Source organism: Spea bombifrons, chromosome 3, assembly GCF_027358695.1.
Source record: "Spea bombifrons isolate aSpeBom1 chromosome 3, aSpeBom1.2.pri, whole genome shotgun sequence".
Classification (NCBI taxonomy): Eukaryota; Metazoa; Chordata; class Amphibia; order Anura; family Pelobatidae; genus Spea; species Spea bombifrons.
Genome location: NC_071089.1, coordinates 80,340,974 through 80,354,737, shown reverse-complemented (window position 1 = coordinate 80,354,737; position 13,764 = coordinate 80,340,974). Strand labels below are relative to the sequence as shown.

The window sequence follows — 13,764 nt, the reverse complement described above, 5'->3', positions numbered from 1 at the left end:
ATGATAGCTGGAGTATCGCCTTAAATGCAGTCTTTCATGGTATAGTCAAATGTTCACATACATTTTTAATTTCCCCGTTAATTATACATTATTCTGGATCTCACTAATATATTATGAAGGCACATGGAGCCAACATGCCCTTATTGTCTGAGATAATCACTGATGCTGAAATGACTTTCATAACTATAGAACACGAATAGCCAACATATACTCCTAGAAAAGAAGCACATTGGGCTAGGGAAGAAGCACAGAGGGATTTGTCCGTCCTAAACAGGGATCATTAGGACATGTGGATAATCGGGAGAATGTTTTTTTGTTTGTACTTTTACCATCATATCTTAAACTGCAAACTTGTATACCTGTCTGTATATATATTATTTATGCACTATAAGGACAAAAGTATTGGGACATCTGACCATTATACCAACAGAGATTTTTATGACATTGCATTCCACATTCATAGTTATTAATATGTAGTTGGCCCCTCTTTGCAGTTATAACAGCTTCTACTCTTCTGGGAAGGCTTTCCACAAGATTTTGGAGCATTTCTGTGGGAATTTGTGCCCATTCATCCAACAGAGCATTTGTGAGATACTGATGTTGGACGAGATGGTCTGGCTCGCAATCTCCGTTTCATTTCTTCCCAAAGGTGTTCGATGAGGTTGAGGTCAGGGCCCTGTGCGGACCAGTCAAGTTCTTCCACACCCCAACCATGTGTTTATGGACCCTGCTTTGTACACTGGGGCACAGTCATGCTGGAATAGAAAAGGGCCTTCCCTAATCTCGTCCCACAAACTTGGAAGCAGAGCGTTGTCCGAAATGTCTTGGTATGCTGAAAAGGACATACCAACACATTTTGACAACGGAGGAAGGATAAGTGTCTTGGGCTGCTTTCCCGGGTTTTGGCTTGGCCCCTTTGTTTCAGGATAATGTTGAATGGTAATGTTAACGTCATGGCATGCAACACACATTTTAGACAATTGTATGCTTCCAACTTTGTGGCACCAGTTTGGGGAATAACCTTTCCTGTTCCAGCATGACTGTGTCCCTGCACAAAGCAAGGTCCCTAAAGACATGGTTTTACAAGTTTTTGTGAAGGAATTCCAGTGGCCTGCACAGATCCCTGACCTTAACCCCAATGAACACCTTTGGGATGAATTGGAATGCAGATCACAAGCCAGATCTTCTTGTTCAATATCAGTGCCTGACCTCACAAATGCTGTTTTGAATGGGAACAAATTCCCACAGAAACATTCCAAAATATTATGGAAACCTTCACAAAAGAGGGGAGTTATGGCTACAAAATAGGAACCAATTCCATTTAAATGGACATGGTTTTAGAATGTGATGTCCAACAAGGTCATATAGGTATTATGGTCAAGTGTCCACATACTTTTGGTCATACTTTTGGTGTATTGTCTAAATGCAGAACCTGAACTAGATATCCCCTCACTGCTGTCAAGACTAGAGAGAAAAGAACCCTGAGCTCATTGGTGCCAATTTTGATATTAATTGTGTTTGTATGAGAAAACAGACCATTCAAAACATATCATATACCCATTGTCCTACTAGAATAAATAACTGTAGCAATCAGAAAACTCCATGGTCTTACAATTGCTTCATGCCACTTTGACACAAAGTACCGGTAATACAACTATTCAGTCTCAAAGAAAAGTAGAGCTTCTAACAAAACATAACTATCTTAATAAGTTGTAGGCTACTGAATTCCACTGGACCCAGCTTTGGGGATACCATCTGCAAAGTTATACCATGGCCTTCAGCTGGGTACATCTGAATGTAATCAGAGATGGCCCAAGGGAAGAAGTGTTACACACCTGCATACACAGACAGACCCAACACACATGTGCCTTTAATCTTATATGGAATCTCCTAAATTAAAAGTGTTCTATAAACTGCAATTATGTGAAAAGTTATATGTGTGCACAGTGTCTTCTGAATTATGCGTAGCAGATGTTTTGATCTTTCATGTTGTATTTGTACAATGTATATGTACTTTATACACTTTTTTGTTGTATAGTTTTGTATAAGATGAGACTTGTGTGCTCCGATATGCATACTCTGCATTTCATATTGTACAGTGGGTTTGCCATCTGGTAGCTTTTCAGCTGTTGTGGAAAAACAATTCTTATTGGGCCTTCAGCTGTCAAAGCATCATAGGATTTGTAGTTGCATAAAAACTGCAGAGATACCTGTTGGTTACCGGAGGTAACGATGTACAACATAATTTTGGTGCCAGTAATGTATCCTGAGTTTTAAACGAAACGTGTTTACCATATCTGGAGGTATATCAGTAACCTGCTTTTTTCACACTCTTGTGTCCCTATTAACTTAAAAAAATATGACTCTTCTTCATACCCTATCAAATAAACTCAAAATCATAAAAAAGTGGAATATTTTTTCTGTAGTTTATTTTCATTCAATAAATACGACCATCCTTAATAATTAATGTAGTGGTGGTACCCACTAAAAAAACATCATAAATAGTACAAGACAAGTTTCCCCAAAGTGTGCACGGGGACTGGAGAGATGTGTGTGTGTTCATACGCTTATTATATAACACCCACACTAACTATATAAAGAAACACATGTGCACACACACCGCCTTCTCCACAGTCACAATGCAATTGTCTGTCACTTAAAAATTTTCATCCTGACCTGCAGAGCAGGTCATTACATCCACATCTGCTCAGCATATTACAGCCCCGCATGCTGTTTCAGTGATCCTGCTGATTATCTCAGCAAAGCAGATTTTTATCCTTGAAATCCTGGTAAGCCTCGATTGGGAGCAGCTTCTATCAGAGCGGGCTGAGAGTTTTGAAAGATGGACTCACAGGAGTCATGTCATTTTGGTTCCATTGGATCCTACGTCCTCACAGTGTCCAAGAAAATAAAACAGGAGACACTAGAGCTATGGCATCACAGCATGGGACAAAACTATTGAGAGAGCACCCAGGTGTGTCAGTGTGGGCATGAATTTTCAGTCCTCCTGTCTCTCTTGTCCATAAGGCTAATAACTCCATGTACTTCTTGGCTCTTCTGATTTCACCTTGTCTTCCTCATCTTGACTTGCATCTGTGGGAGGGACAAATTAATTATTGAGCTATGGAATGTAAAGCGCCATACAAGATATTTCTGACAATAAAAATATGCAGCACAGCAAACAGCGATTCATATAAACATTAAAACAATGTGACACTCACCTTTGCACTTGGGGCAGCACTTGTTGTCACGCTTTCCAGTAGTACATGAAGCAGCTGTGCATTCCTGTCTTTGACACTGAGTGACACCATCCTGTGGACATATATATAGATATACACATCATGCCTCATTCCTGATTCCAGCATCCCCTGCAAAGGCAGCTGTTCTGCTCCTCAAGACCACGTGCCACATATTTTCCTTTTATCTCCTTTCACATTGTCACCCATTGACTATATTATCCTCACATTCTCCTCCCTCCATTCCAGATTCCCCATCCCCTTCCTCCCCTCTCTGTGGTCTTTTCACTGCTCGTTCTCTCATGCTCCTCCCTGATATGATTTGTGACCCTTATTCTTTTCAACAGATATGTATCCCATCCTTATGTCTTAAACCTATCCCTTTCCTGATCTTTCTTTCTCAAACATTCTACTTACCACACAAGCACATGTGATGCACTTCATCTCTCCAAAAGGGGGCACAGTTGGATGCCACCTCTCATTGTTTGGGTACCAATGACGTCCAAATTTGCATGACCGAGGACCATCTGATTGCATGCTATCTGATAATTCCAGTGGGCTCCGTTCTTCCACTGTGAGGGGCAAAATATAAAGACTTGCTTTAATACATTTGTAAACACATTCAGATTTCCAGACAAACTGAGAAATCAGATCATATGGCTGTAACCCTTTCCCACCAAAGAAAGCTATGCTGCAAGGAACCTTGCACATCACCCCCAAATCCCCCACCCTCTCCTCTACACCCACTGTAGCTGTCTCTCTATCCAGCTGTATCACCTATTTTTTCTAATGTAACTCATCTATAAATTTTATGCTACCAATGCATTTTAATCTATTCCTGTTTTCTTCTCTCACCTGGGCATTGTTTGCAGCAGTCAGATGGGTTAGCACGGATAGGGTTGGCACAGGTGAGCCTTGGGCAGGTTACCTTCTCACAATGCACTTCGCCAGTGGAGCCCTGATAGACAAACAAGGGAAAATTGAAAATTATTGAAAATTCTGATATATATATATATATATATATATATATATATATATATATATTGCAAATAAATCAGTTTGTATACTGGGTGGAGGACTTACCTTGCAAGTACAGATTGCACATTTAATCAGTCCAAAAGGAGGAACCACAGGATGCCAACGTGTGCCAGCTGCTTTCCATGATCGGTCACCATCAAAATAACAGCCTGGGAGAAAGAATACAAATTATTATTATGGTAATGACGGAAAGGTGATGTTTTCAATAACTATTTTTAGACAAAATTGCGTTGTTTTGAGGTACCTACCCTCATTTGCTACTCGGGTCCTTTCGGGTTTCTTCAATTCTTTGCTCTCTTTCCTTTCTGTTGAAACAACAAAACATTACAACGGTGTTAGACGCAATGCCAAACCTTTACTGAGGTTATACAATGTTAATTTATTTATCAGTTTTTGATTGTGAGCTTGTAATTATGCTAAAAGACCCCAGATAAGGTCATTTGCATTAATAAAGGTTTGCTCCATTTTTGTTTGACTATATGATTGATTCTTCTTAAATTAACACGGCTAAGGTTAAAACAGTATCATGGATTCCATCAGAACACTTACCCTCACACACTGGGCAGCACTGGTCAGACAAGTGGACAGGCTGGGAGCAATTCAGAGGTTGGCATATAATAGGGTCACAGATCACAGTGCGTTTCTGTGGGGAACAGATACAAAATGTAAGTGAAATGAGTTGGGACTGGTCATTTGTTGCATGCAGATATTTCCCAATCAATTTAACACTGAGGCACATGCTTTAGCTATTTATACTTCATTTTGTTTCTCTTATCCCATAATCACAACGTAAACTCCCATTTCCCCTCTTTTAGTTGGCCTCTGCTCACCTGACAGCTGCACACAGAGCACTTCCTGTCGTAATCCGGTGCCCATCGAGAACCGTGAGCCCTCAGTTGACCTTCAAAATAGCAAGCTCTAGGGTCCTTCCGTAGGTCTTCAGGGTCTTTCTGGCGACCCTCCTCGTATAGCTCATACTCGTACTCGGATTCATCTGGAGACAAAGACACTCCACCAGACTCACACGTGTTAGGGATGTGTACCTGTTCAGAAAGAGAATAATCAAATTAACCGCGTGCCACTCAATTAACATTATAGAGGTAGATACCTGAGAAATGTGCTTATGTGCAGGATTCACTGCTATAGATTGAATTGTTCATGTACTATTATGACATTTATAAGTCATTTATGACTGTGTGATCATTTATAAGCTTGAAAGTTATGACAGTAAACATCCATTATATACACTGTATGTTACTTACCCGACCCCGAATCTCTCCTCTTGGGTTCAGCTTGGTGCTCACTTGGATAAATGCGGTTCCTCGGTTCAGATGACCAAACAGTTCCAAATCAAGGTCCTTAACACTACCCTGGGCCTAAAAGGGACAGCGAGAGAGATGAGAAATAAAAAATTATTATCTCCAGACTACAAAAATATATGTTATGCAATGATATTTAGCATAATATGTTGGTAAATTTTATAAGTCAAGAAATCTAAGATATTTTCAATTACCGGGCAAAGTTATATAATTTAATTCTGAAGTAGGCATACATTAGCATAAGCAAATCTTAACTGCAAAATGTATACTAAATATAACCAACACGGTTGGTGTTTATCCAAGCATTCCTTCAATTCTTTTGCTGGATTGACTTTAACTACTTCTGCCAGGAGCTGATTCTGTTAAATATCATGAGAGCTTTACTACCCCAGTTATATAGGGAGGAAGGCCCTTGTAACCCCTTCTCATAGCATCTCTCCTTTCTCTTACCTCTGAACCATAGAAGCCCTTCAGCAGCCTCTTGTGTCCCTGGGAGCTCTCGCTGACCTCTCCCAGTTCAGCAAAGCCATGCAGATGTGCATTCAGAGCAGCATCCTCGGCACGTCCCAGACCCGTCACTACAATCTGATAGTGCAGGTGGCAATGCTCATCCAGAGACACCCATGCATGACCTGCAGATCCAGTTCGGAGAGGGGGCGACACAAACTGTCCAGCCAGTGGAACCGGGAGTTCTGAATACATAATAAAAACAAGTGTCAGTTAACGGTAACAAGAGGCCTACACTGAGATAGAGTTTGCTCATAAACAGACAGAAAGGTGTAGTGCTCCAAAGGAAAAAAAAAAGTCGCATTCTGAGTTACACAAAGCAAGAACTTCTAGAATCATACAGCAATCAAAAATGGGGAATTGAGAGAAAGGGAAGGAAATGGAATAGATAAAATGTCAGTACAATGAAGATTACTATACGTACTCTCATATCGGGCCCACAAGCCACTGTATGGCAGAGGAGTTATCTGTCCTCTTAGTTCTCCTTCTGGGTAATCATTTGTTGCCACGTTGAAAAACAGTTCACTTTGAAGTAGCATGTGAAGGTCACGGGCATTAGCATCTACCCAGAGTCCCCATACCTAGGGTGGAAATACAAATACGTTAATTTAGCAAGTATGTTTGGTTTCCCATGGTACCAGTTATGTACCAGTTATGTACCTCTCACTTTTCATATAAAATGTGTTCTAGACCACTGGTCATTTTGTTCCTATGCTTTAGTTGCTGTCTATATCACACACTTGCAGTCCTCTCTTACCTTGCCATCATGATAGTCTTTGGTCAAATCATACAGAACATTGCGTTTGGTCTTTCGGCGGGGCTTAGTCTCCAAAGTGACTGCGGTCACCGTACTCATGACACCAGCAACCTGGATCTATAAAAAATAGAATATATTATGATGGGTCTCAGCGGACAGCACAAAGTAGACATGCAACATGTATTCACAGAAAATGACTCAAAAGCACCCGGAGCCCCCAGCAGCAGACACAGGTCACACGTGGACTTTTCACACAAAGCATACCTGATATTCCAATGTCCCATTCTCATGGAGTGTAACAGTCCCAGAACCAACAGCTCCAGTTTTGGTTGGGTTCAGAGCATCACCACCCGATAACACACTCTGCAGTGCTGTAATTAAAAAGGAGACACACACATTTATTTAGTAAAAGCCAACGGTCATTCTTAACCAGTAATCCCCCCCAACACAATCTTTATGTTTTTAAAGATGATACGTACTGTCACACGATTTACGGACTGTGATGGAACCTGATAAGCGCTGTCCGATCTTTCCCTCTGCCTGCACAGCAATCTCAAGCTTTCCGTGAGCCAACCACATCATCTCTCGGCTGGACAGGTCTGGCAAGACCTCAGCGAAGTCTAAGTCCTGTTGTGGTGCACAAGAATAATAAGACAATAACAGTGAGCGCTAGAAAATGGCATGAGAGCAACGGAGGGATATGGCAGCAGTACAAATACATATTGGGAAATAGAAAACAGAGTAAAGTTTAGTACTTGAGATACTGAAAGACAATGTACTGCTCTGCAGAGTGTGCTGGAATTTTATAAATTAAGCAGAACAATAATGAAACAGGCACCTTGGCAATACAGTGGAAATCTAGCACAAGAAAGGAAACTATGCATGGGAAAAACTGTAATCACGCAAGAGAGGAGGGGGAAAAAGGGAAACCGTGATAACAGATGGCGGGTGGGACGGCGGAATAATACCAAGAAGTGAGCAGAGTAGCAATAAACTAATGAATGAAGGATATAAAGAAAAGCAACAAACATGCAAGCCATACGAGTTATTAATGACTTACCTGAGCTGTCATGTTGGCATGGAGTTCGCGAATCACATGGTTCTGATGCAGGATTTGTACAAGTATCGGAATCCTGTCTGTAAGAGGAAGAAATCATCACTGATTGCCCACATTTTCAGATTTATTCATACTAATATATACTGTTATTTTGCTCCTATCGCTCACCCATCCCCAAAAAATGCAATATTCACATTAATATTTCCCACACCTATCCTGCCCTTACCAAATATAAACCTGATTCCCTTTATTGCTTGTGTAATGATATGATTTTGTTTAAAGTCTCACCTTGTTCTCCTTGCAGTCCTCGGAGCATAAGGATAAAGTGCAGATTGTCATCTACATCACTTAACGTCAGCATGGCAAGTCCACCACCCCCTGCCATGTCAGGAACTTCTGGTGTTAGGAGGGCACTGAAAGATTCTGCTGGGGACACAAAAAAAGGTCATATCTCCATATTCATATATTATCCACATCTAGTCTGGAACATTTTTATTTCAGTTTACATCTTTACACACTTGTCTCCAACTGCTCTAGAAGTATTTTCATCTCTTACTCAATCTCTAACTCTCACTAAGTGTAGTGAGTCTGTACTTCTTGGTTTATTTTTCACACTAATTTATAGTTGGTATTTTCCTGAATGACTTGAGCAATTGCTTTGATTTTCTTTAAGCTTAGGGTAGTTCCTTACCTGAAAACAAAGCTTTGTGGCGAACAATCTTGCCAGAAATTTCAGGTTCAGAAAGAGTTGTTGTCACTAATGAAACCACAATGTGACCCATTCGAAGTAGACGCAGAGACGAACGGGGGACAGATCGCCACATCCCGCAGATCTATGGAAAAAGTGCATCGTTAGAAGACGAGAGAAATAAATGATAGAGGGAGTGTGGAGGGGTGATGGAATATTTTCTTACCGTGTCGCTCTGTGGGGATCCCATTCTGTGTACTGGGTGCTCAAACAACACATTGCCTTCAGCATCAGAGAAGCGAACACGTGACAGTCTTTCAAGCCTACAGAAAGAGGAACAGAACAAAGTCAGAGAGAAATCAACAGGAGGGTATATTGAACTGCGAAAGAAAAAATGGATTAAAAACGGGATCATAGAAAAAGGGGGCAAGTAAAGGGAGATAAAGTGTATCAGGGTGCAAAAATAAAGAACTATACAGAAGAGAATGGAAAAAAGGCTGCTTACCATTTGTAAGTGATGGAGAAAAGCAAGTTAGAACGCTGCAGGTTGAATCTGGCTTTGGCAACACCGCTGGTTACAGGGGGCCACACATTGCTCGGGGCTGTAAGCAGGGCCACATACTCTGTAGAAGAAGAAGAAAAGATTAATATAGATTTCTCATTACACATACCACTTCATATATTCCAAGGATTTGGCTCGTGGCCCCCCTAAATCCACAACTAATGAACAAAATCTGCATCAAAAGATGTTTCCAATAATAACTTAATATGCATGTGTAGTACATTGGAAGCATCTATTATACATACATGTGTAAAGTTTGATATATAAGCAATGTATCTGGTGAACCGTTAAACACAATGCAGTTCTACCTGCATGACCAGATAAATGTCTATGGAAATTGATATGGTAAAGTTTTTGTTACCTGTTCGACTGTGTTCGGCTGTGACATCATCTGAGCTCAGATAAGAGCGATCATTATAAAGGTCATCATCCTTTTCTTGAAAATACTCATACCCATCAAAAATGAATTCTTTCTTCACGGGAGATGGAGAAGGAACTGCATCAAAAGAATTATTATTATTATTATTTATATAGCGCCATCATATGCTGTATTGCTTTACAACAGAATTAGTTAGAGTGCAAAAAGAAAAGAGACACATCCGCACGTATGGTTCCACGGAAACACAAAGCAAATTGTGTTGGAAGCTTATGTGGCACAAGGCTGGATCACAAGAGGAAACCAGGGGCAGGAAAGTATTTGAAAACGCCATAGAACTTGGGACAGAAGCATGTTTAGGTTGCAGGCAGCGCTTACCCTTAGGGCACGTCTTGCAGCAGTGTCCAGGAAGTAGGATGGGATTAGTACAAGAGGGAGCAGGGCAGTCGTGTTTGATGTTTTTGCAGGTGACTTTCCCCGATGGCTTTCCCCGACGGCTTCTCTGCTGCATGAACAAAAAAAAAGAAGAATTGCCTTTACCGGGGTGACATAGAATTGTGCATTGTGTATAACAGCGAGGGAGCACCGGGATGATAATAGAAAGGGGTGAAGGAAACAAGAGAGAAAGAGTGCTGTCAATTTGCATGCCCACCCAGCAGGTCTTGAATGAAAAGCTTCCGCTCCCAACAGCCCATACTTGACAAGGGGATAATAAGCTGATAATGCCTGAGTGAATCTCCCTATTAGCACTCACTAATTACTACTAACAGGCAGCACAATATTCCACACAAAGGCCTCCGATACACAAAACAAAAACTTCCTTTACACATTACTGTCTGTTTCTACTGTCCAGCTAATTCATTATGCATATTGTAATGAGTGATTATTCACCCAAAGGCTGCCTTCTCCCTACTGCTTCCTCGCTTGTCAATGCATTGCGCGCCCCCAATCACTTGAAATGCATCTATTCCAGTGTATTTACAGCTACCTTCACCTGCTCATCACCTGATCCTTTAAGTTGAACTTCTTAACAGTGTTTGTGGCCACCACTTCCACTAGAAGGTGATTCCAGGCATCTACCACTCCCCATAATCACAGACACATAGAATTTGACAGCAGATAAGAACAATTCAGCCCATCTAGTCTGCTCGATTTCCCTCGTTCAAGCCTTAATCGGTCCTTGGTCTCATCTAAGATTCAGGATAGCCTTTTATGCCTTACATGTTTAATTTCCCTCTACCACTTCGCTCCCACTTATCTGCCGGCCCTCTCAATAACTCTTTTATTGCCCCTTCTTACCGCTTCACAGTAGCACAGCACACAGTGCATGACTCCAAATGGTTCTCCTAGATCTGGATGCCATGAATCCTCCAAGGAATAAAACCTCCCTCCGAACGTACAACCTGAAGAAAAACAAAAGGGCACAAGGTTGAGTCCCACAAAGTATGACACACAATGACTTACAGCACAGACTACTTAACATCTCATCCACGTGAGAACATATAATGAAACGTGTCTATAACGGGCAGTTCTGGGGCAAAATCTTGGTGCTATCACCATGGAAACAGTGGAATGTTCCTGCCGATGGCCCCACGGACAGCACACGTGTAAGCTGCCTCTTCTCCCTTCTGGAAGACATTACACTGAGGTTGGTGCAGCTGTTGGCCGCTCTGCACTATGCTGATTCCTGGCAGAGCTTCGGGGTGTGTGAGGGGAAGCCGTGGAAGCCAGAGGCTGCCTCTGAGGTACCATAACAGACAAAAAAAACGACCGTATCCAACAAAAACATGTAAAGATCTGCTAACCCCTGCAGCGCCATGCAGCTCGACAGGTACAGGAGCACGCAGCGCAAGCACGCTGCAGCTCTTCACTGAATCCAGTGAGCTTCTGCTGCAGAAAGAGCTTGGCTGGCCCTGTATAATGCATAGTTAAACTAGTGAGTTTTCCTCACCCATTGAATTATGCATTGTACGGGGCCAGCTCAGCCTTTGGTGCTGTAGAAACTTTCTAGTGTTCGCCTCCTTGTGACATGAGAGAGTTGAAACCGCAGCTCTCTCACCAACTCTCCTTTTAGTGAATAGACCTGTAAAAAAATAAACATGTAGAGACATGCAATGTCCATGCGGGACTATGGCGTGAGTGCCAGGGCGATGTGCCCGGGTCAAGCACCCCTGCATGCCCAGCAAGTGTGCGATCGCAGATCTGTGTCAGAACCTGGAATATCCGTCTGGGACGCGGCTGAGCGGAGTTCTGGCAGCTGAAGAGCTCTGTGTAATGGGCTGAGTTACATAAACATTCCCTCATAGCAACTAATAAGCAAATGTCTTCCTATGGGAGCGATTACTGTGACAGCACATTCCCCGAGTCTGCTCCAAGCTCAGCTACATTCGAATTACATGTCTGCCTCTCATTCGGCCCCCAGAAACAGCCTGACCCCTCGCCACGGCTAACAGCAGCCCTGGAGCTGGAGCTCGCAAGGATCCAGAACAGGCCCCAGCATCCCCCTCTCACTCACCTACAACTCACCTGCGGAAGACAGAGCCCACTCCACACTCTCCAACATACAATAAATTCCCCTCTCACAATCATCAATTTTAAGAGCCCCTAATTATAAGAACCCTGCATCATAAAAAAAACCCCAACTATAAGAGCCCCCCCAACACTCTCATCACCCCCCCACACTCACACTCACTGGACCCCATTACAAACACCTGTAAAATTCTCACTCATCACATGAAACTGTACTCACTCTTCATCTGCAGAACTAGACACCCCACCCCACCCCATTGGCAGAGAGGATCCCACAACTACCTGAGCACCCAAAGCCCCCATAACCCCTGGAGAACCACACAACGTTACAGCAGCAATGACGTTGAAACCCGGGTAACGCTCACCTGTTTGGGCTTTGGACGGTAAGGGCTCCTGCTCGGGTTGGATGGGAAGAAGGCTTTTGGGACGAGATGCTTCTGCCCCCAGTATCCAGAGAGCCACCATGAGGAGCAAAGGGACACCGGACACATCCATGATCTCCCGGTACCCGGCAGCAGCTCGCAGACACACCTCGGATCCCCAATCTGCTAACGCTATGTAGGCTTTCACCGCGGTCCTGTCCGGCTGTCACTGATCCTGAGCCCCGGTCTGGGATCGCACTCAGTGTATGGCTGTCACTCAGGTCCGCTCTCCATGTGCCAGTGACACAGTCTCAGTGGTCCCCTGCCCCGTAAACTATGCCAGCAGCCCGTGGGGGTCACTCTCTCCGATCCCCAGTCACTGCAGGCAGCTGTCTCTCAGTTACTCTTTCTAGGCGTCTCTCCTTTCTAGCAGGTCACCAGTGTCCAGAAAGGGACAGTTCCTTCTGTGTCCGAAGTGTCTTCTGATGGCTGAGTGGGACAAGCGCTGAATTTAAAGGCGGGGGCACAATGAGTAAACAAAGCCACCCCCCCCTCCACCCCTGGCCCCCTCTCCAATCTTCCCGAAGTATATTGCAGTCACTCAGAGAGTTGATGAGTCGCTCAGCGGGGTCTCTGCCCGAAGAAAGTGTCTGTTAACAGCATTGAATAGCCCAGCGGGGAGCAGCGGGAACTATAGACTCCCCCCCAACCAGCCACACTTTAGACACAGCATCCTGACTCAGCCTGGACCCACCCAAGAGAGAGGGGAGAGGATGAGCAGAGAGGGGAGAGTGATACAGAAAGAGGAAGAGGTGGGGGAGAGGATGAACAGATCGAAAAGAGGGGTGATCCACCAAGAGAAATAAAAAAGTAGGGGTGCCAAAGAAAATGAATCAATGGGGAGTCCAGATGAAAAAAAAAAGTATTGCTGGGAGAAAGAATGTGGAGGGGAGGTGATGATCACTCACAGGGAGACTGGAAAAGTTATGAGCTCAGAGAAGAAGAGCAGGAGAGAAGGAGAAAGTTATTGTCAGAGGAGAAAAGATGGAGGGATGGATGGGGTATAAAGGGGAAGAAAAAAGGGGGATGAAAAAATGGGGAGCAGTATGAGAGAATATATATATATATATATATATATATATATACAGAGAGAGAGTGAAAAAACTAAAAAAAGGACAAGAGAGAGATTTAGATATATTCATGCTTTTCATATGAAATTATCCACCGTATCTTCTTACATAACGTCCATCTTTATTAAATGCTGCAAATAAACTTGGTTCAATCATCTGAATTACTCATTGTTGAAAATAAGCCTTTTCCAGCAGGCTCTCTA

The 13,764-nt window shown here is 43.0% G+C and overlaps 1 protein-coding gene across 1 annotated transcript; it reads right to left on the bottom strand.

Annotated features, from left to right (window-relative positions):
- Positions 1–2,412: 2,412 nt before the first annotated feature.
- Positions 2,413–12,836, bottom strand: CHRD (chordin). The gene is made up of 23 exons (XM_053459714.1): positions 12,435–12,836; positions 10,840–10,943; positions 9,919–10,045; positions 9,526–9,660; positions 9,108–9,225; positions 8,829–8,925; positions 8,606–8,747; positions 8,203–8,337; positions 7,918–7,994; positions 7,337–7,484; positions 7,122–7,228; positions 6,858–6,974; positions 6,525–6,681; positions 6,044–6,285; positions 5,537–5,650; positions 5,105–5,317; positions 4,824–4,917; positions 4,523–4,579; positions 4,320–4,423; positions 4,092–4,194; positions 3,654–3,808; positions 3,222–3,312; positions 2,413–3,093 (listed from the first exon to the last, which is right to left on the bottom strand). Exons 1-23 carry the CDS (start codon positions 12,562–12,564, stop codon positions 3,029–3,031), a joined length of 2,832 nt encoding a protein of 943 aa, XP_053315689.1. The 5' UTR covers positions 12,565–12,836; the 3' UTR covers positions 2,413–3,028.
- Between the last annotated feature and the right edge of the window lie 928 nt (positions 12,837–13,764).

Bases quoted from the DNA above. Each gene is read 5' to 3' on its own strand.
- CHRD (XM_053459714.1), bottom strand. From the start codon at position 12,564: ATGGATGTGTCCGGTGTCCCTTTGCTCCTCATGGTGGCTCTCTGGATA. The intron at 10,944-12,434 runs GTGAGCGTTACC...GTTTTTCTTCAG, and splicing joins ACCGTCCAAAGCCCAAACAG to GTTGTACGTTCGGAGGGAGG. The intron at 8,926-9,107 runs GTAAGCAGCCTT...CTCTTTCTGTAG, and splicing joins TTCTCCATCACTTACAAATG to GCTTGAAAGACTGTCACGTG.